The sequence below is a fragment of the Rhea pennata genome, chromosome 2 (assembly GCF_028389875.1).
Source record: "Rhea pennata isolate bPtePen1 chromosome 2, bPtePen1.pri, whole genome shotgun sequence".
Lineage (NCBI taxonomy): Eukaryota > Metazoa > Chordata > Aves > Rheiformes > Rheidae > Rhea > Rhea pennata.
The window spans coordinates 105,329,597-105,354,011 of NC_084664.1; the positions used below are offsets into that span (position 1 = coordinate 105,329,597).

The 24,415-nt window shown below is 34.6% G+C and overlaps 1 protein-coding gene across 4 annotated transcripts in view; it reads right to left on the reverse strand.

The window, feature by feature from the left end:
* CCDC102B (coiled-coil domain containing 102B) overlaps positions 1-24,415 on the reverse strand; it is a 186,601-nt gene that overhangs the window by 106,320 nt on the left and 55,866 nt on the right. Inside the window, exons 5-6 of one of the 4 annotated variants that reach the window (XM_062568105.1) lie at positions 11,871-11,916; positions 837-875 (exon numbers count right to left, since the gene is read on the reverse strand). The exons of 1 other annotated variant lie outside the window; for it this stretch is intronic. In XM_062568105.1, coding sequence (XP_062424089.1) covers positions 868-875; positions 11,871-11,916 — 54 coding nt within the window. In that variant the 3' untranslated portion in view covers positions 837-867. Of the gene's footprint in view, positions 1-836; positions 876-8,533; positions 8,603-11,870; positions 11,917-15,251; positions 15,305-24,415 lie in introns of those variants that run through there. 2 more of the 4 variants (XM_062568106.1, XM_062568107.1) reach the window with 2 other exon arrangements.

Genomic DNA, 24,415 nt, shown 5'->3' on the forward strand with positions numbered 1-24,415 from the left:
TTTGATTGGCATTTGACCTTGAGCGTTTCATACTCATGAGACTGATTTGTTCTTATGAAATTTAATATAGGAATATCCTGGACTACTTCATTTAACATGTCTGTGAGGATTTCATGCATTGTTCAACAGAGCTAACTTTTCTGCATCATGAAGCCAGCAAGCATCACACACTGAAACACCTCCTTGCAAACCTCCTGTGAACTGTCATCATATATTTGGATCACCAGTAATTAATCCCTGATAAGCTGAATTTCTTGATCTGTAAGATTTCCAAAATATAAATACTTGCAAAAAAATGTTTGTTTCCAGGTAAGAAATAACTAGAATAGTGAAGAATAGGCCTAGGAAATCAAATAATGTGGTTTCTAATCCTTTGTTATCTAATTAGTACCTCTAACTCTCTGTTACCTACCTAATAATTTATTTATTACAATTAAATGCAATAAATTAGTGAGATGTAGTCAAAATAGCTTCAGACCATACAACTTAATTAACATATGTATTTCTTCTATTTCAGATAATACATAAATTCTTCAAAAAACTGTAAAGATTCAGGCTTTTAATAATTTTCAATTTACTTGATCTTTAGTGTTAGCAACATAATCTTTCAGTTTTACTGAAGAAGTCATTATTCATTGAAAAAAGAAACAGTTTGGAAGGTAAAAATCTTGTGAAATGGTTTGAAAACAGAAAAGATGAGAAGAGTCAAACCAGGTTTTGAGGGAAATTTTTCTTTTCATTCAAAATACAGTATTTTTTTTTTAGTCTAACTTGCTTTCCCTCCTCCTCCTCTTTACGTCTCCTGTTGCAAATACACTCCTCGCCAAATCACCTTGGGAATCTTTAGCACTATGGTCCAGATTTTCACTATTTTCCTGCAAAACAATAACAGAATCAGAAAGGTCCTCTACAAAATTAAAGTTCTGTTAATAAATTGTCAATGGTCTTACTGTTCAGTTACTTCTGTTTGCCTAACATCTGGGATATTCTTATTTATTCACTCATTAGAATTTATTCTTTCTTATGTAACTAAAGGCCAAATGAAAATTCAGATCATGTTTATACTACTATGAAGTAACTAAGGATAATGTAGCTAGGGAAATACCAGTTAAGCAACCTTCCGGTAAAAAAAGAAATCATTTATTATCAGTATTTAGAATAATATTGACCTGTTGGATTTGCATGGGTAGATTTGATTTATGAGCTTGTAGCCTCACACTTTATATATATATATAAATCATAAATCTCAAAACAATCTAGAACCATCCATCTTTCTGCATATATAAAAAAGTATACATATACCTCACCTCCCTTAATCAATAATGTTTGTTCTGTAATCATCTAGTGATTTTCAGGTATTTGCAGTGAACTAAGGGCATAGAGTTTTGTCAATTCCTTGAATATTATCACCATCATTTAACTTGTATTGAATGTTAATTATTTCTGAGAACAAAATATGAATTTTGTTCTCTTCAGTACTTATGAATATCCATAAGAGAAGTGATTCCATATTCATATATGACTACAGATATATTTCTCTTAAGTAGAAAGAAAGCAGGGCAAACATTTTGAGTATTGTATTTTTTAGGATGAACTAGGAGCTGGATGAATCCACAAATGCAGGAATAACAAAAGGACATTGCTATATGTGCCTACAACTTTGATCTTGCCTCATAGGTAGACTTGGACAAATTGCTTTCTTCCAGCTATGTTCTATAAGAGTTTCTGCAATACTTACGACAAATACCTTGAAGTTACACACTATTAGCATGCTTCAGTAAATCACTATAAAACCCAGTTACAATCCATTATCAGCAGATATCAACTATCAATGAATCAACAGCTATACTATAAAGCATTTTGGCTGTCTACAAAGGACATCATGAAAACTGTACGTTAACCTTTCACATTTTGTTGTGCAGTTTTATCTTCTATGCATCAAAATAACACACTTTGTTTTTATTGAATAAAACATATCTGAAGTAGACAACAATTCTTAATAGTTATAGCTACTGCTGTATCACAGATGTGGCAAATCAGGCCTATTTTAAGATAATCCATCATCGATCGTTTTGTTTTACGCTTCAGAACAACACCAAAATCCATGTGTATTACTTAGACTTCTTCCTAAACAAAGACTTTAATCTCCAGGTGCTAAAAATGACATTAAGATGAATCAAGTTTAATAAAATGGAACTTGCCTATCAAAGTCATTTTCATCTTTGTTACAACAAAATTCTAGAAACATTCCACTCTACAGTATTCATAACTCTATAGATTGTAATATCATTGGAACATATTTCAGTGTTCTTCTATATGATAATTGCAGTAAAGTCTTCTGGACTCTTCAGAACCTCATTAATACGGCTTCTTCTTCTTCTTTTTTTTCTGTTAATTTCAGTCTACTTTTCTTTTTCTAAGAGTATTGAATCAACACATGTGCAAGCATCCAAAAATATCCATTTAAGTTACTTCCTACCTAAATATTATCATTTTATTAATGTTTCAGATAAATAATGAAACAAGAAAATGAAGCAAATATGTTACTGGAGGGGAGGAAGAAAAAGTAAAGAGGAGAAATCACAAAATGATGTTTCTTCATTTCAGATGTCAAGCCAATGGTCACAATTTCTTCCATTTAGATGTTCATTTAGGATGCAGCTCCAAACTCAATGCATCAATGAGAAGTAAATCTGCAGTTTAAATAACTCTAAAATTTCCATCAATTTAAAACAACATTCTAGGTTTGATTTGACTAATTAGCAAGGACCATTCAACTGTATTCTGGGTATATCATGCACCAAAAGGGACTAATTTCCTGAATATCATTAAGCACATTAGCAGGCATTTTACCTTAACCACAGCACCTCAAAACTGAAAAAGCTTTATTGCATAGTAATATATGCAGCATATGATACTTTAAGTTCTGAATCAAATGCTATTTCAGTAACTGGCTGCAAATTTAGTGTTTCTGTGTATTTAATTGATCTAGTGCTCAGTAACAGATACAATTCCCCCACTTTCTTGCAGAGTAGAGGAGAAAGAGAGCTAAATAGTTTTCTTGGAATCCGAAAAGGAGTCATATATGTCCACAGAGTAGGCAAGGGTCTACGGCTAGTTTTGTTGATATCAAGACAAGCTGCAAGTTGTATTACAGCTTACTATTGATTAAATGACTCTTGATGACTAGGTTTCATGTCAATATTTCATTTTTTTTTCTATTGGGAAGGAAGAGAGAAGAGGAGAAAAGGAAAAAGATAAAAGTGTAGACAGTATGACAAACGCATCATTATAAAAGTAACCCTCAGCTCAAGCTATATTGGATTTATTGTGAACAGACAAGTTAACAGATGTTTCCTCTTCTATTCCTACAGTTTGTCTCAAGACAAGAGTAGTATTAAGAATTCCAGCAGAGTTTTAGATAACCTTCAGAACTAGTCAAATAATCAATATTTTGTTTCAAGCAAAGGGAATCATGGAACTGCTGACCACCATCAGCAAAGTACTCAGGTTCTATTTATTGTGCTAAAAATGTGCTTATTCTTGTGTCCTTTGCGGTATAAACTACACAAGGTAATTCTTTAATAGCCTACTATGGGAGAAAAAGTCTGTACAGACCATTTTGTGTATAATTTAGAACTCACAGTCTTATGGTGCTCATAGGCAGCAACTATGGCAAAGGTCTAGCGGGTTAGACTCTATTCAAACAGGTAATGTGATCAAGTCTTTATCCAACAGAGATGTCAGTCTAACAAAACTCTTGTGATTACTTGCACTCAATTTTTTAAATATAGTCATCTTCCAAATACAAGGAGAGTGCATGGTCTCTATCATAAAAAGCTTTGCAGTCTAAGACCCAGTTACAGCAAAGATTTATCTATTTTCTTCATCTTAAATAAGCTGTCAAGATTATCAAATATTTTCTGTTCTTTGAATGACTGCTCAGAGGCTAGTCTAGGGGTGACCTTCCGAGCTTGTCACCTTCCCAGCTTTCAGGATGAGGTGTACTCTGAAGCCATGTCCTCTCACCCTGGAAAAGAAGATAACTATGCAAGCCAAAAGGTTACTCAGCTGATGGGTGGCCCAGGACTGTTTGGAGTGCTCTGTTGTTTGGCCTAAATAATGCCTCAGAGACATATCTTTCCACCTAAGGAAACAGCTTCTGCCTTTTTATATTTTCTTGTTAATGCCACAGAATTGGCCTATAGTTACGGTACCTAAAGCACATTATTAATAATGATTTCTAGATATTGTAAACTGACTTGTGGCAAGAGATGAGTGAGGTAAAATATACACATTCTCTCTTTTCATTTCTTTTTAATAATGTTATGCAAATTAATCAACATTCTTAAACAAAACAAAACAAAAAAGCCTCAGACATTAGCCACAATGAAGGATTGATTAAGGAATCCAAAAAGCAAGAAAATAAAAATGAATCGTATAGTGGTCCTGTGGTCCATGTGGTCCTCTAACAGTCCTCTGCACCTATGAGTTTAACTAGAATTGCATGGATGAAGTAACTCCAACACTAACAGAAATGAGCATAAAAGGCACAGATTAGACCAAAATCAAAAAGAGTTCTGAGTAGATCACTCTTGCTATATCCTAGCAAGAAACATAAGAAACATTACGAGGTTTTACATGGAAACATACCTTTTACATAAAAATTGTATAAAAGCCATAAAGAAGGAGAGGGCAGTTTCAGAGAGAATTGCCCAGTTCCTCACGGTCTCCTCAGTGAACAGAGCAACCCAAGATCATAGAATCATAGAATCAGTAAGGTTGGAAGAGACCTCTGGAGATCATCTAGTCCAACCTCCAGACAGCTGCCCTGAAAGCAACAAGGAGCAAAGCAAGACAAAACACAGGTTATTTCAGGCACCTAGCGCTGGTTGTTTAAAAAATGGAAATTTCCAGAGTTGCAAAGAAATATAATAAACCACTGTTCACACCTGTGAGTACGCATATTTAAGTGGAAAACAGCAAAAGAAAAGTCCCTCTTTCTTTTTCCTAGGGTGTCAAAAGAAGTCCAAAAAACAATCCTGAAGCATTCATTCCTGATTTAGCTATTCTTTACTGTTTTAAATGAGAATTTATCAACAACTAGAGATGAATTTGAAAGTCTGCTACTTCAAAGAAATTGTTTTACACAAGTCAGGAGTTAATTAGAAGAACTCCATTCAGCTACTCAATAACTCTAAGAAGTATGTTACCGACTCCTTTATGTATCCCAGGAAATACCAGTGGGACACTGAGACAAGATTACAAATAGTCTGCACAAAGCCAAAGTTTCTGCCTAACTCAAAAGATTAAATGCTGAAACTGTCAATTTTGAATTTAAAAGACAGAAACTTGAATTGAGCATCAGTAGACTTTGATATATACATTTCCCCTTTATCAAGTGACAACTTAATCGTGAGATTGTTTATGACAAAAAAAAAAAAAAAAAAGAAGAAGAAGAAGAAGAAAATTTCTGATCTTCTAGAATCATCGGTAATGTGAGGGACATATCTTAGAAGCGAACAAAACTGTGGGAAAAAGCAGAATTAAAAAAAAATCTCAAGTCTACTTTTATCACAGATATTAGAGAATAGTCTGAAAATCCAGTTCAAAAAGGGAAAAAACTTAACTCCATTTCTCATTCATATATTATGGTGTACAGTCTAGTGTATTTAATTTTCCAAAGGGAATCATACAAGATATTATAAGTCATAACTATATAAAAGAATTAGTAATTGAAATTGAAAGGAAGCTGCAAAAAATATGAAATTAAATATTGTAGCAGGCAGTTCCAAGAATATACAAAGAAAAGTTTGGAGGTTTGGGGAAATTTTGTCTATCAGAAAATGTACAGGCAACAAATATATTTGGCTTGTCTAACTATTGCAGTAGACAGTTACCAAAAATGAAGGCATACAAATTTGAAGTGGTTTGCAAAAGAGAGAAATAGTGCTGGAGCCTTTTTTTATATGGGATACATCACAAGATCTGTCTCAAACTGAACTGAAAATAGAAGATGTTGTTAAACAAACTGACAAAATGGATAGTGACAGATCCCTAGAAACAGAGATTAGTCATTCAAGATTTCAAAAGGACTAGAAAATAGATAACATGATAACAATTATTAAAATGTTTCAGCGGCAGATCCAGATAAAGAAACCTGATATCAGGAAAAATGATATTCTGAATTAAAAGTATGTTTGCACAGGGACAAATAAGATGTATTGAGGAAGTGTAAAAACAAGCTTTATGCAAAAAAACTTATAATGCCTTATAATGCCTTATAATGCCTTATCAAACTTATAATGCCTTATAAATCTATTACATTTCTCTGAAGGAGTCAGTAAGCTCAGATAAAATCTATATGAAGGGCTGGGTAAAAAGGTGTGATTGGCCTTCAAAAAGGCTTTCCACAGTGATTCTGACGGAAACTAGGCTGAGATGGAAAAGAGGAAATGCACTCATAACGGTGGAATACTTAGTTATTAAATAAGGAGGGGGAAGAAAAAGAGAAAGAGGAATAAATGAGCTTTCCTACCAATTGTAGGAAATAGATAGATACCCACAGGGAACCACACATGCTTCAAAATTGTTAGGAAGCTACCTATATGCCAAAGGACACAAAATTTACTGCTGATATAAAGGTATTAAAGGTAAGAAGGCAATAGGATCAACCAAGGTGCATCACAGAAAGACAGAATACATAGTGAATGATGAAATTTAACATACAAAATATAAAGCAATGCAAATCAAAATACAGTTCTGATCTTACTGATACATTTGCAGCTCTGAGTCCACCACTGTCACTTGACATCTTACAGTTATAATAGGCTTTTTAATTTAAAAATAGCAAGGTTTTTTGTTTTTAATTGTGAACAGCAGTGCAAAAGTAAAGGTTAAGAATTATTAAGAGAAGAATAGTAAGCAAAACAGAAAATGTAAATACACCACTAGAATATTGTATATTTCTCTTTTTACTGTCACACACAAACATTTATCCAGTTAGAACTAGAAAGACATAGAATAAATTGATTGCAAGGGGAATTGCTGATATATGAAAAACTAGGATATATTCGTCGGAGGGAGAAAGGAAACATCAAAACACTGAATAGGAATATAGGGTGCTGGGGTAGATGGAGAGGATGATTATGGAACTAAGTTCATTTTCTCTGCCCAGAAAATCAAATGAAACTGCAGGTGCAGGTTTAAAGCAAACAAAATCAAGATGTCTTCACTCAATGCAGAGTTAAACTCAGAAGTTTTCAAGAAAGGCCATGGTAAATGATTGATGTTTACATGTGTTCAAATAGTGAACAAGTGTACATATGAGAAATTCAGATGAAGTGAATTATTCAGTATACTGAATACTCTACTGAAGAAATATTCAGTAAGAGGTATTGAAGCAGAAGAAATAACACTCTCATTCAGGAACCTTGTATGCCTCCCATGCCATAGACTGGTAAGAAGTCAGGAGAGTACTCTGGAAAATACTTTTGCCTTGTTCTTAATAGTCTTAATACCCATTTTTGGTCAATATCAGAAGTAAGGTACAGGACTAGATGAATATTTGATCAGATGTCATGCAAATAGTCTTATGTTGCACTCAGCTAAAATAAAGAGGGTAGCTAACACTTACAGGCAAGCTTCCCAACTGTCTGGAAAATACTTAGGGAAAAAAAGTGCAATAAAGTTGAGAAATTAGAATCTTTTTCTTGATCAGAAAGGTTTTTCCTTTTCTTTTCTTACTTTTTCACTTGGTCATTGTATCTTGAAAAGCTGTGTAGAAAAATGAAGGAAAAAAGAAACATAGTATTACAGTATTTATTTCACACAATTTGTAGGAAAGAAGAGCCCAAATGTATTCTGAACTGTGAAAAAACTCTTATTGTTATAAATATGTAATTTATTACTTAATGAAAACATCTTTAATGATTTTATTGAAACTTTGCACTTTGTAAGCAGCTATCACCAGAAGGAAGGTGTGGGTGGTGATAGTCAGATAGTCATCAATTTGTTATACATTTAAATGGAAGACAACAGTGAGAAAATGAATGTTAAAAAAAAAAAAAAATCTAACTAGTTTTCCCAATGACTTTGTCTCATGACTGAAGTCAACTTGTTCAAGAGAACAACTTGGTCTCCTCCAACTAGACCTTCTTTACTTGTATAATAAGAGTTCATCCCTTATTAAACTATCATATGTTATACCTTTATGCTAATGTGCTTATGCTGCTCAATTTATTTCATGAAAGCTACAGAGCAATAATAAATGTGTACCTTCAGTAAAATCAAATTCTTGTCCTAGTTAAGAAAAAAGACAATAGAGAATATTTGATCATAGACATCAGCAGAAAATTTACTTCTTCCTCTTCTATATCAAATGTATAAAATGTGAAAGTCAAACTTTGATACAGTTTTTGCAAGTTTTATTACTGCAACTTATGGACTTGGATGAAAATTTGAAGAGTGCCAATACTAACAGTGAACTTGGAAAAACTTAAAATTAGGTCAGTAGTCACATGCAGTGACTTTTTTAATCTGTAACTTGTCTTTCGTTGTCAAATGCTTCATCTCAGGAATTCTGGATTAAATATTGCAGGAACTGGAAGGTGAGGAAAGCAAAGAGTGTTGAGTATTGATAGTATTATTTTTGCTTTTATTCAATATCAACATAATTAGCTAGAGGAAATGAATACATCTGTAATATTCCTTTTTTATTTGGTTTAGCTCTACTGTCTAGTGAGTTTTCCAAGGGCTTGAAATGAGTGTTTCAACGGAAATGCAATTAAAAACTGTATAAAACAATAGCATCCCAAATGCTAACTCTAACAAAACATATTGCATTTTAAAAGTCTACTGAAGGAGGAAATTGTGCAGCCACTACTGCCTAACCAACACAATAACACCACTCTCTCCCTCCCCTCCCCGAGGCTTGCACTGAAAAAAAAAAGATAATTCTCTGCTGGGTGAGCAATATTAAAATGAAGTATCACAGTATTTAACAACAGTGCCACAATTATGTCCTTTTTTTAGCTTTATTCTGCTGGAGAGTAAAAAAATAAATTTAAAATTCAAACTGAGAGATCTGCAACACAAAACCAGGAATGAAACACATGGCAATTAGTATAAACCATTAGGACTTAAATTTCTCCCACATCATGCAGGCAAACTATAAAATCATATCTGCGCCCCGTGGTGCCTTGTCCGAACCCCTCTGAGGGGTCCCATGCATTCAGATAACAGGGCAGACAGATCCCACCCCATGATCACTGCTGATGGGGTAACAGTTTGCAACTCCTTTTGCATTTCACTGTGTTCATGTAGCAAGTCAGAGCAGCATCAGTCAGTAAGTAGATCACAGCGGTCGGCGCAGAGGCCCATGCACAAACACCCCAGAGTTTTCCTGCAGCCCCAGATTTGCCTGTGCCCGCGGCCAATGGTCCCGGTGGCCTGAGGCTGTCCAAATCCTGAGCATCGCTGCAGCCCGTTGCACCACTTATGCCCTGGAACGACAGCAGTGACCAGCCGAAGCATGGCTTCCCAAACAGGCTCTGTCGAGGGAGTTACGCGTGCACCCAATTCAAGTGGAGATAGTTGGGGAATTTGCCTTAAAACCACCGTTATTGCTTTCAACTAAAATGTTATCAGCCAAAATGTGTATTAAAGTAACAGAAGCACTTGTCACCCTATCTCATTCCACTTATTTTTCTCAATCACTTGATAAATTTTATTTCACAACTGTAATTGTAAATACTTTTTTTAGCTAATAACTTATTATATGTTGGTATGGAGCTTAGTGAAATAAGGCTACATAACATTAACTCAATTAAATAGCAAATGGTCGCTACAAAAAAGCTTGACCAAATATTTTCTTAAAAATCGTTATAGATCAATAAACTTTAAAATGATCCAAATGTTTCTGGCAATAATAAAAAATAATATGAATAATCTTTTAACTACTTATAGTACAGTATATTTTACATTATTTTTCTTAGTAAAAGAAAAAAAACATTTAATGCCTGATTTGCCAAAACTGTAACTTCATAAAAAATAGTATTTGAGATAAATAAAATATCAAATTTAAATGTGTGTTACTAAAATATGATATAATCTAGCACAGTGTGATCCCATGGCATTATAGGGAAATAGTAGTAACCTAGAAACCTAGGTTTCTAGTAAGAAAGCAGACACTGGAGACAGAGTTCTGATATGTTCAACAGTCTTAAAAAGGTCTATTTCTAAGTAGGGATGAAAACTAGCCAATGATATTTTTCCTCAAATCATGAAGAAATGCATCCTTATATTACCACAAGTTTAAAACAATGATCTTTGCAATTTCCTTTCCTTGGAATTTTTCAAATATCCCTGAACTTACAATTCTTTTTTTCCTTCCAGTTAACATACTCAATACTTCGATCACTTTGAACATCTTCGTCACACATTCGTACACTAAGACAGATTATAATACACATACTTTGGTAGTCTGTTTCAAACAGTTGCTTAATATACAGAGCAAGAAAGAAAAAGACAAAATATTGATAAATCTGGAAACGAGTGATATTACTACTTGCTTAGTGATTAACTTTGTTTTTCTAAAAGTAATACTGTTTGATCACAGTAATTTACTTCAACACTTGACTTTCTCCATGCAGGCAGGATGCTCTTAAAGATCTAATCTATACAAAGAGAAAGAAAGGCTGAGAATTCTTGAAAAATTTTTTTTTAATGGACTCAATATCTATATACTTTTGCACCCTAAGCAGCCAATTTGGGTGACTTTTCTGTTCTCCTCTCCTCTCCCACCCCCTTCCTGGTTTTGACTTGTCAGCCTCAGCAGAAGAGTATCGTTATCGTTATCATTTGCCTTCTGGATTCTGAAGGCAAAGACTACAAATCCAAGCTCTGCAGAGCTAAGCAACATGCAGCAAGAAGCTAGAGCTGGACCCTACCTTGCAGGCAGGCAACAAATGTACGCTCTGGAGTAACATTATTTGCAGAACAGTACTCCATGTTGAGATAAGAAGGAGAAGAGGAGAACTGGAAAATGCTTAAAGAACAGAACAGTGAGGACTCCTCAAAATAGAGAATGGAGTATGACCAGAACAACTGGCATCTGACCGGAAATCACTTAGAGAAACAGAGAAAAATGTGGCATCAGTTAGCATTACATAATAATGAATCTGTATAACCAGAAATATATTGATAAGATGAGAACAGAAGTAACTTCGAAGTAATTGCATAACTGTAAAATACAGCAGTTAAATTTTAAAAAAGGCCTGGATATAAGAATATAGACAACCAATGTTCAAATCCTATGGGTACTTAAAGTCTATGTAATATTTATGCTGAACAATCTTGTTAAAAGAAGTGCATCCCCCAAAAGAGGGAGAAGACTGCAAATAATAATTTTACTGGTATGAAGAAAATATTAATCTGGCTGTGGTGCAGTGATACACATCATCTTGCCCTTTAATATGAGATAAATCTAGTCTTAGAAATATTGCCATGTGCTTCCCCTGAACACTCCTAATCAATAAAATGAAGGCTCTAGAGGTGAAAGCTATAGAAATAGAAGATGAACTAAGTAATATGTCCGTAGTTTTCCAATTAAATCATTAGTCTCATTCAATATAACTCTGTGTAGTAAAAGACTGTAGATGTAAAAAATCTGTATTTCCATGCATCATGACATTTGTAAAGAATCTAAAAGTAAAATTTTTGTGAATGTTTCACTTTCTACTAGCTTTTCCACTCGGAACAGACATAACAGTTCTACTGAATAAGAAATAGCAGTTTTTTTAACAATTCACTTTTCTTCTCACAAGCTCTTTAGGGTCAGAAGGCATGGGAAAGGTGCTCCAACTACTTACTAAAAGTGGTCCCCTCTGCTCTCTTTGCAGCCATGAGCCAGGAGCCCTAGAGACAGTGAGAAAATATGTTTAGGTCACTGGTAGGCTCTGGCTAAAAATTCTGTCTCCCTTTTTCCCTCTTCTCTGGAGGTATTTTCTCTGATCCATATAGGTTGTCTGAATGCATCGTACCCATTCCCTAGCACTGGCTTTTACTACCTTCATTACCTTCTCCAGTTCAGCCTGGAGAAGAGGAGGCTTTGGGAGCTAATAGTGACCTTCTCAAGCCTATGAGGAGGCTATCAAGAAGATGGCCTCAGTGTTACAAGATGAGATGTCAAAAGACAAGAGAAATAAATTGAAACAAGAGACATTCTAACTGGATGAAAGGAAAAACTCTTTCACTCTCAGGACAAGCCATCCATCTGTGGAACAGAGAGGCTATGTTGCCCAGAGAGGTGGTGCAGTCTAAAACTTGGAGGTCTTCTTCAAGACTCTGTGGGTTAATGCCCTGAGCAACCAGGTCTGATCTCACTGTTGACCCTGCCATGAGCAGGAGATTGGGCTAGAGACCCCCTGAGGCCTCTTCCAGCCTGAATTGTTCTGTGATTCCATGACTTGCAGTTCATGTGAATTGTAGAGGAAAACATCTGCAAATAAATCACCCAAAGACTAGGTTACGAACTGATGTTAATTGCTGTCAGTACAGCAGATGATGGTTTACATAATTCTACCTATTATTAAAATATCTTTTTAAAAATTTTTATTTTCTCATTTAAACCAAAGATTGCCAAATAGCCAACAGTTTTGAAAACAAACTTATCCTAAAAGCACAAGCAGTGAAGAGATGGACACCACCTGTAACATCCTGTGTGCATTTACTGATTTTTCTTTTGCTTTCATTAATACAGTTTCCATAATCCTAATGGAAGTGGGAACTTCTGGATTACTAAACTATTGATATGGGAAAACATAAAATGAAGGAAATACCCACATCTAAGAGAGTCTCTGAATAATTTATCACATCATTGTTTTTACCAAAAGACTAAGGGTTACAAGCATATGGATCTTTAGAGAACTAAGAAATAACAAATAAGGCTCTTTCCTTCCATTCTCTCCTAAGAAGTCATCAGTAAGACAGAGAAATGACTTGTCTCTCAGCTTCTCTGCTTTGGTCTTCATCAGGATCCTCAGCTACCAAAGCTTACTTCTCTCCTCTCCTGTCCCTCCAGGCTTTCCTTCATGAGATCCTTTCAACTGTCTTCTTCATTTTTGCTCCCTAGTCTTCTCCTCAGTCTTCCCATTTCCCTTTGCACCTTACCTCATCCTTTTCTCAGTCTTGCCATTCCCCCCCTGCACCTATCAAAAAGGAAAAGAATCTTCTTTCTGTTTCTATACCCTACAGAACAACCAAAAGAACGAGACAGGAGCACATAAAAGCCTTCACGTGGTGAGGCTAAGGGCAATCCCCTTCAAGTTTCATTGTTTCCTGGAAAACTACCTGAGTTCTCCATGGTTCACACAACTGAACTGCTTGAACACAATTGAATTGCTTGAACTTCAAAAGAAAATGAAAAAAAAAAAAAAAAAAAAAAGAGAGATTCAGTTTTTCATTAGTTGCAGCTTTACAACAGTACAACAGTAAAGCATAGGTCACATTTTAAAAGAGTCACTGGTAGCCAAATCTTATTTCTCTCCCTATTATTTGTGGAACAACAGTCTTTTAAAAAGTCAATACAAGATTTTTTTTAAATAACACTGGGACTGACCTAACTTCAACCTGACAGTGTCAGAGTCCGCTTTTTATTCATAAGAAGATGTAATGTAAGCACATTTTAGTTACAGTCTGTTCATGTTTTTGAAAGACAATAATGAATACTTGTTAAACTAAACTTCTAAATCGAGTCTTCAGTACCAGAGGCCACTCTCCTAATAATCAGAGAAAGCATTTTTAGATTTCATGCTACACTGTTTCTTGAGTTTGCAATTATTAGTCTTACAGGAAATACTGTCCTTTATGATCAAATTTAACATGTTATTGCCTTTATTAAGGATAATCAAATTTTGTTAATTCACTAATCTAATCCAAAAATAGGAGGAATTAAATGAGGTATCAACAAAAAGCCATGTTCTTAACTGATAGAACACTATCATCTCAGTGTAGATTTTATTTATTCTTCAGAGACTACTGCAGAGAGGTTATATCAAGGATGCATCAAATATTCTTCAGATTTCAAAAGAAAACAAAATGATTTTTGCAGACACTTATCAGGTACTAAGAGATACTGTCAGAAGATTATTATTAACAGGTAATTATTATTAACAGGTTATTATTATTAATAAGTACCTATTGGAAGATTAAAACTGATTAGAACAGCTTAAAACTTGTGAAAGTGTGAGATTCCAATTATTTCAGCTGTGAAAAAAAGACAGGAAGAGAAAAATATTAATATACAAAAGTTAAAATACTGTTGACTTGGCAACCTTCAGTTCTGTGAAAACTAGAGTCAGTCTTTTGATAAAAATATAGGGACTGATGACAGCGGAAGGCACTTTTTTTCTGAAGAAACAGGAGGCCTGAGCCAACGAGGCATTAGAGTCAGAAGTGTGCTTTTACAGTCATTCATTACTTTTATTTTAAAATCCGTGGGGACAAATAATGTAAAGCAACTGAAATGAAGGAGAGAGGACGAAGGTGTTATAGTATCAGAGAAATTTGATTTAGAAGTCATTAATTGTAGCAACGTGATTATCTAGCTAAACCAAATAATAAACCTACCTGTTTTCCACCTTACTTCTAATCAAACAAAACCAATTAAAAAGTTCAGAAACACATTAAGGACAATGTATCCTGGTGGATTAATAATGGCATATGGAATTTTCTATTTCTAGTTCTCTAAGGCTCTTGTCCTGTTAATGTCCCATTAATTGACAGGAAATGTTCTCAATAATAAAACTAAACAACTGCAAAGCACTTGTAACTAAAGTCCAGCCCTGCAAGTAAGCATGTGGGGTCGCAATGATGCCCTTGTGTTAAAGAGTCTCTACAGAAGTGCAAAAAACAGCTCATACAGGTTAAATTGCAGAGTCATAGCCAGACTGCAGTTCTTACTGGCAAATCAATTCAGCAGTGTTGAAGCCTGGTTCATGCAAAAGAGTAATACAGGGCACGTTAGACCCCTTTCTCTGTGCACAATGAAACCTGCTTTTTAGTTTGCCTGGTCTATGGCGATTTTGTAGAAGTTCTGTGATTTAACAGACTCCAAGGAAGGATCAAAAATTTATTGTGTAGAATGTTAAATTAAAACATTTATCAGCTCTAAATAAAACCAGTAAATGGCAAAAATTGATAAATTGAGAAAAGCTGTCCAATCTTACATTTAATTATTTTTACATCTCACCTTGTGCAGTTACACTGAGTCAGCTGCTCCTCTTTTCTTCAGAGACAATCATATCTTCAAGAGAAAACAGCTTATGTATGTGGGAGAACTAATAAAAGAAGCTGAATCACATTTCCTCTGAAAAGTCAATCAGCTTTCCAACTGAGGCTGAACTTCAGCCAGATAAGAAAAGGATAAGTATATTCTAGTCTTTCATCTAGTTAAAGATAGATCAGTCCTTGGTAAAGGTCTTCCAAAGCAAAAGTAGACATTAACAATGAGTCACAAAATTTTATCTTCTTCATATTACTTCATCATATTTTATACTATTGGAGTTTTCCTAAATAATGGGCAAAATGGGCTCATTTGTTACTCCAGGGGATGAAAGGCCGGAGAAAATATGAAACAATAGGCATAACAGTTTATATTCACTTAGAGGCATGAATCAAAATGCAAGTAAGCAAGGAAAGAAAATCATTAACCGTCAATATCTTATTAAAGAAAAATCTGTGAGGATTTCTCCAGAAAATATTTCAAATGTCAGAGGATAAATAGCCTTTCAAAATATATGTATTGTATTAGGGGAAAAAAAAGTCATTTAATTTGTTTATTAATTCCCATTTTCTTGGATTAATTAGGGGAAAGAAAGGGAGACAAACATGGCAACAGAACAACTTAAATACCCATCGATTTGCTTACTTTCTTCTTGATTTCAATATAGTTTTCCTGTATGTCACTCTACAAAGTTAAAAAGGCTCATTCAGATTTTCAGAGGAAAGTAGAAATGATTTGTGAGTGTCTCTCATAAGGACAAAATCATACTTGATAAGAAATTACAAGTGACTATTTTCTAACAATTATCATAGATTTCATAGATTTATTCCAGGTATTTCCTTAGTAAGCATTCTAAAAATGAGAAACAAGAGAATTTTTCCAAAGAATGCTCAATGCCATCTACTAATACATAAACTTATTCTGTAACAAATAATGGCAACATACATTACTTAATGTAGATAGTAATAAGTTAATAAATGAAGTATACCTAGAGTTATTTATCAGAAATAAAGTGTTGCAGAGAATTCATCAAGAGATTTCCAGTGGACCATACGTAGCTACTAATTTGATAAACATTTAATGAAAAAGGTTAAGGTTCTGGTAATTCCACTTTTGAGCTTGTTTGAGCTGTCCATTATACTTTGAGAGAGAAAATTATTACTGGAAATTATTGTGAAGCTATGGTAACAGAGAGACGTACAAATCCTTGGGAGACAAACTACCGCAAAAAGCTAGCCTGACCATTTGAAAATAGTCAGAATGCAGTTACCTAAGCACTTAAGTAGGAGGAAAAAAATACTTCACAATTTATCAGGTTGCTTCTTCCTTCCTGAAGACTGAGTTATTTAGAAAAAAGAGACAGGTAGAAAAAAAGAAGAAAGAAAAAGAAAGAAAAAAAGAAGTAACAAGAGGTGCTTCTTTCTCCACAAGTTTCATCTTCTCATAATGAAGACCAGTGTAAGACAAATGGCAGTGCTGATGTTTCAGTTTCTGTGTGTAAATTAACCCCCAACCATGAGCTGCTCCGTTTGAAAATGAGGTCCTTGATATTCAGTCTTACATTATGCAGCTTTATGAACTGGGCACTTTATGAACAAAAGTTGCACCAAAATATTAAAGTAAAACCTTGGAAATAAATGGGAAAGCAAAGATAACGGCATTGCAAGAAAATAACAACGTGATTAGTAAGTTCATTAGAGCCATCTCTAAATTCTGCATCTAAGCCAATTCACAGAAATACAAAGCATGAGTAAACAACTAGTTCACATAGAAAAATCAATTATCAGGGAGTTAAAAACTGGATTATATTTAAAGGCATTTTATTCTACCAACAAAAGATAATTCCTCAGACTGTTATCACCATATTTACAGAGCAGATTTGCTCCTCTAATAAACTTCCCAATCAACTAAATAAAAAATTTAGGTGTAAGACTTTAAATATTTCTGGTCCAAAACACAGAATTCCTACACTGAATTTTCTGGTCTTAAGACGACTATATGTATTCGGAAGTTTTATACACTATTGGAGGGTAGCAATTGGAAAGAACTCTGAATCCATTCTTAAAACTAAAATATGTCTTTGATCTAATGCTAGGTAAATTAGCATGCAAAAAAGAAAGGAATATATTCCTTTCATGCTCTGCACCATCTTGGCAGCCTAACTGGGAACCAATTTTAACTTTTCAAACCATTACACTATTCATCAGTTATCTTTACATTAGAGACTTGTTCTTGTATGAAAATACTTTATACAACTATCGTTTTTTGTTTTTGTTTTTGTTTTTTCTTCCCATCTGGGTAGAGTAAGATGTAACAGTGTGAAAGGCCCACGTATTTCAAGCTCAAGTTCCTTTACAGTCTTTAGAGGTTACTTACCAAACTCTCTGGTATGTGATAAACACCTATACTAAGATTAATTAGGAAATTAAAGTAGGATGATTTGCACCTTAATGTTTTCTCCATGTTGCTCCTAGTGATAGAAAGAGTCTAAACAGCTAACTCCGGTGCTCAAGTCAATGTTGTATGCTCACATGTTCCTAAAGCCATCTTTAAAACTCTAACGAATTCATGTACACCAACTGGAAAAAGAAGGGGTCATACAGCTCTATTGCAACCACATTTTGTTTCTCAAATTAAGCAGATTTAAAGTTATTAAAACAGTTTACTGCACTACAACCACAAAAACTGTATTTTATATAGTATACAACATACAGGCATAATGTCTTATGAGCACATGTGAAAGATAATCCTAAATTCTTACAGAGCATCTGCCAAAAGACTTGACTCAAATTTTCTAAGCCAGAAAATTCACTTTTTCACAGTAGTGACACTAATCAATACTAATACATTCTTGGCTGACTTCAGGTAGAGAAAAATCACAAAGCCATCCAAGATTGAATTTCAGGCAGGCAATTAAACACCTAAGCCAGGTGACTACTAAGCCAGGATTTGAAGTAAAAGATACATTTTCTTATCTATGTGTCTGTAAAATTTCAATGCGTTGCACCCAAGATGTCTACAAACTCCAATAATAAATCTAAATACTTGATATACCATATGCATAAGGCTCTCTAGAAAATTCACAAAAAATATACTAAAAAAGTGTAAAGTCATTAATAGACAAGCTTAGTAACATTGATTTTAGTATAACTCATTGCCTTGCAAAGTAATAGAAGTTCTATTTTCTGAAATATTCCATTGGCTAGTTTTCAGAGCATTAGTAACCATGACTGGCTTGCTGTTCATTAGAGTTCTTCCAATCTATATCTTATGCTTATTTCAAATGACACCTTTCACATAATGCTCTCAAAGGAAGTATTGGCTTCCCCTTCCCTCTTTGAGAAAATGGGCAAAGCGTGATGCTGGATTCCAGCCTTCGGATTTCTATTCAGGCCACCAACCATGTATGACTTGACTGAAGTGACTCTGTCACTTCCAGGTAAAAAGATCAACTTTTTCTTGAGTGGATAGAACTCATCTCTAATGTGTGCACAATGAATTCTAAATCAGATCATGCCACAGATCTCCCGTCAGGGCCCTGAGCACACTCTGCAGCCTCTCTGGGCAGCCTGTTCCACTGCTCAATCACAGTAAATAAGCTCTTTTATGTTCAAGTGGAATTTCCTATGTTTCAGTTTGTCCTCATTGCCTCTCATCCTGTCACTGGCCACCACTGTGAAAAATCTGGCCCTATCGTCTTCTCATCTTTCCATTAGATATTTATAGACATTTATAAGAATGCCCCCTGAAATTTCTCTTCTCCGAGCTAAACAGCCCCAGCTCTTTAAGCCTCTCCTCATATGAGATGCTCCAGTTCCTAAATCATCTCTGTGGCCTTTTGCTGGACTTACCCCAATAAATCTGTCTTTCTTGTCCTAGGAGTCCAGAATTGGACCCAGCACTCCAGATGTGTCCTCACCAGAGCTGAGGAGGGGCGAAGAATCACCTTCCTCGACCTACTGACAATGTTCTCCTAATGCAGCCCAGGATTATTTTGCTCTTCTTTGCTGCAAGGGTGCTTCTCTGGCTCATGTTCAACTTGGTGTCCACCAGGATTTCTAGATTCTTCTCTGCAAAGCTGCTCCCCAGCTATGCTCTCCAGCTCCAGTATGTAGTGGTGCCTGAGGCTGTTCCTCTGAGTCCAGGACTCTGCATTTCCTTTTGCTGAACTTCATGAAGTTCCTTTCTGCCCATTTCTCCATGCCTATCAAGAGCCCTCTGAATGGCAAGACAAACATCTGGTGTATAAGCCACAATTTTTTATCATATCCAGACTTAATGAGAGTGCAGTCAGTCCCATCATCCAGGTCATTAATGAAGATATCACTGGTGAGATAATCTCTCATCTTTGATTCTTGTCTAAGCTACAGTGCAGCCATGCCTGCACCTGGCCACATATCCCACTAATCTGGCCCGGGACACTGACCACGATGGACTTGGTTTCCCAGACCTGCCACATCACTGTGGACTTGTCCAATGACCTGCAGCCTTCACCACTATCACCTGTGCTGCTCTGCTCACCTCTTTTGAGGAAGACTGTGGGACTGGACCCTGGCTGGTGACACCACTGCCTCTGCCTTGCTACTCCCTGGCAATTCCCTCAAACATACACGTCTCTCATAATATATAAGCAAATGAATGATGTGTGTTGAAGTTAGTAAGCACAGACCTTTGAGTAAAATGTTTAACAGCTTGTGTTAAGATTGAAAAAAAACAACAAAGACATTTCAGAAAGATAAATTAGGCTTTTAGGTTCCATTAAGAATTAATACTTTTAAAATATTGATAAATAATCCCCAAAGTGCTGATTTTACAGAATATAGAAGCACAGAACAGTGTGACATCATTTACTCAAATTTGCTTTTGCATGTTACATATTTGCATTCAAAACAAAAAGGCAGGAGAGATTCATAAAAAAGTAATATAGATTGCAACAAACAGTTTTGATTTCCCTGTTCACATTATGAGCAACACAGACATTCCCAAACCAACTAAACAGTTTCATTTTTCTATATAAATACTCCTTCACATTTTAGTATTTATTTTGAATCAAATAAAATTAATGATGTGTCTAAGATCATGCATTTTAACTCATTTAGTGGAAAACTGAAGTATTCCTGTTAAGTAGGACAGAAAGGAGATTTATTTATATAAATATGAAAATAAGTAACAAAAGCATCGGGAACATTTTTGCTAATTCGTCCTTCTAAAGTAGGGAAAGATGAACATATATATCTTCATAGTCATTTAAAAATATTGTTTTACATGACTGTGAATTGTTATGTTCTATCTTAACAGGTAATTTAATTATGTTACAACATTCTTTAAGAATGATGCTTCTGACCTACAGAACTCAGTACAAGTAAGGGTAGATAATAGCAATTATAGAAGAACAATTCAAGTATAAAGGATAAATGTTTGCTATCTGCTGTCTAGACTTCACAGAATAAAATCTAATCAAAGATAACCTTGGCATCAGCCCTAATATTTTGTTTAATCATATTTTCAAAACAATTTGAATAACACTGCAGCAGTACAGGTAGTTACATTACCCACTACTGCATGGTTCAGATACAATATGTCTTTCCTGTGCAAGCTCAGCTACTTGTTCAATGAATTTGCTTCACACTTTTGACTCAGTTAGGAACTAAAGCACATCTTAATGGCTCATGATAGAAACAACAGTATGATCATTACAAAGAAATAATGTCTCAGAAAACTTGCAAATATGCTATATTGCTACAGCTTTTAGAAGTGTGTTTGAGTATATAGAAATGAAAGCCCTAAATATTAGCTGAATCAATTTCAGTGATGCATATTAATTTCTTTAAATAAATAAATACAAATTTAAAGTTATAATGTTATATTCTCTTGCTGTTCACCTTGATTCAAAGATGAAATACAGATATGCATGGCAGAAGTGCCTCATTCAAGAACTGTGTTACTGTTTTGCTAAAGAAAGCCCAACTTCCAGGACTGCGTTTTTAAGAGAGTGAGATTCATACAGAACACACAAAGACTTTGGAATGTAGTCCAGACCTCTTCAGCCCACTTTCATACATTGTAAGAAGGATCTTTTTATAATTCAATGTTTTAGCTTCCATAGAAGATTAAATGCAATGTTAGGCATTAACTCAGATTTTTGAGAACACACTAAATTCATGAAAAAACAAGCAAAACAAAACAAAACAAAAAAAAGTTTCAGGGATCTGTTTCCCTCTGGAATCAAGGCTGAAGTAAAAACTGAAACAAACAAAAAACAAACCAACTAACATGCTTGTGCTGATGGGCTCCGCAGACTACTTCATAACGAGTGACTTAGCGAGGGACCTATTACCCCTCGCTGCTCTAGAAGGCACCTGTGGGCTCTCATCACCTACTCCGTGCTATATGCAGTTTGAAAAGGCTGAAAATTAATTGTGCAAATACAGCTTGCACAGACCTGCCTTCCTTTCTACTCCACAGTCAGAGAAAAGAAGCTTTTGAGACCTAATTCAGCCGGATGAGGAACATAATTAGCAACTTCTATTGTACTTCTTTCTCCATAAGAAAGTTGAGCAAGAAAATGGAAATGTAACACAGGGCAAACATCCAAGAAGTCTTAGGTGTTTTGAAACCTGTAATAGAATTTCTTTATATATAAATACACGCACACACACACGTACTATAAATATACACACATACACACACACATGCATCTTTCTGTGTTTCTTTAAAGGATATCTGTCATTTTGATTTCTTTTATTGCATGGAAAAAAAAAAAAAAAAAAAACCACGCCACTTATCTATTGCTGCTTTAAAGTCTATTCTCTCCTTTGAGTGCATGTGAACTGCGTATATTTGGGGCCAAAACCACTTCACAGGAATAGTAAAAAATTTTTCATTTTGAAGATTTTTATTACTGAAACTTTAATTTTGAAAATAAAAAGATTGAAGGAATAACTGTGATCCTTACTCACATCTACAGCAAAAATAATTTCAGGAGATTTTTCACATAAAAGATCTACAGTCACATGTGTACAGAAAATAAACATTTTTGATGATCTCAGACAGAACTTTAGGAGTTTTATTATTTCCAAAGGTGTTGAAAAGCTAAGAAACACTATTTGCAATTCCATGTTATATATATATATATATATATTTTTTTTTAAATCAGAAATATGAGTATTCAAATATGAGTATTTTCTCTCCAGAAAATTTCTTTATATACTCAGGTTGAATTTAACTTTTCAATAGAAAGACCAAAACAATGGTGGAAGCATAGAGTGAGGTCAAAGGGTTGTAAGTGATGTGGGTAATTGTTAAGGTGAACAGTGGAAGTACAGTTCAGTGTACTGATGTTTTGAAGCTGGATAATTATGTCCCAGAGCTAACCTACACCTTTTTATGACTAACATCATAAAAGACAGAGATGCTGAGAACAAGAAGCACAGAAAAAGGAAATGTTCCTGATACAGTTCATTAGCAGAAAAATCTTGAGGTTATAATTCTATTTAAGACAATGTAAGAGTGGTTGAGCTCAGAAACTTGTATTGAAGCAAGGTTTTCTCCCTGCCTTCAGTCAAGGGAGGACAGAGCAGGATGAAGGGCAATATGTAACCTGCCTACCCATTTTTAGTGGGAGTGATGAGAGCAGAAAAAGGATGATGAGATGGAAGAGTCTGGACATATTTCCAGATTGAAAGTGAAAAATGGAATAAAACCCAACACATACCCCTCAGGAGTATGGTGGATTAAGAAAATAGTGTTCTTTTAGTAGTTTTTTTTACCATAGGTTTTGTTAATTTTCCTAAAAAACTATAGACAAAATTAGGAAAGTGTATTTAAAGATCTGTGATCTAAAACGCTCAACAAGTAGCATTAAAATACAGATAAATAGGAAAACAAATATTATAATTAAAATGTTGTTTTGATTTGATCTGATACAGACTGACAATGATATTAGAAATAAAAAATGCCAAGAAAACTAGAAATCTCCTTAGTAAAAGGTTTTATTTTTACAAAACTGGCACTTTTTAACAACAACTTTTCATCAGAAAGATTCTCCAAAAACATTTAACAAGAAATTTATTCATGCAGGATGCTTCACATTACATTCAAGGCTTTTTGCAGAAGAGAATTGACTAATAGTTTCTACAAACCGGGGGGAAAAAGAATCAATAATAGTTTGTTTATTTGCAATCTGAACCTTCTATAATCTCACTGAAACTTTTAACTTCTATTGTTATCTGTCTACATACTGATAATCTACAAGCAAACCTAATATGCCTTAGAGACTTTTGACCCAAAGAGGCAGGAATTCTTGCTTAAACTAATAAAAAGGAGTCTCAGGCAGCCTGAGTCAATATTCCCAGAACATCTGTTTTCACCTTGCACAGATCAACAATGAAAACACAAAATCAATATATTTTAAATAACTTTACAGGTTAGGAGGGTTTTTTTTTGTTTTGTTTTGTTTTAAGTATCTAAAGCAGGAGGACTGCATACACGTTTTAAAGATTTTTGTTATCTTCATTTTATACTGCATTGAGGGTATTTGCCCTCATCTAGGCCACAAATTACTCTATAAACTTGAAGCAAGAATTAGCTTGAATTGGAAATTAAATAAGTCACAGGTTGATTACAAAATAAATTAGTGATCATGTCATCTACCTAAAAATCTACAGAAATAGATATAAAGCATCCTAAAGAGATCTTATGGAACTTTTTCCCCACACAATTCTACAGTTACTTACACAATGCAGCACAAGAAAGCACTTTGTTTCTGAAGCAAATATTCCATTTCTGTAACACACACAGGACTATTATCTTTCAAAAAGTCAACACTTTTAAGGGTCTTTTCAAGCCAGAGCCCAGAACTTCAACCATTTTGCTGTTATACCAACAATATTCCAGAGTTATTATACAGTCATAAGAAATATTAGGGCAGAGAAACTGCCATTTTTTTGTAAGAATTTTGTGATTTATGAGTTGTCATTGACTTTTAAAGTATGTTAGTATTTTTCTATCTTCTCAGAATATACATAATACTTTGAATTTCTGATTTTTTGTTGCAGCTGCAAGAATGAATGACAAAGTGTTATCCACTTGAATTTGGCAAGCGGATGGATTGGATCAAGTGAATTAGAAATA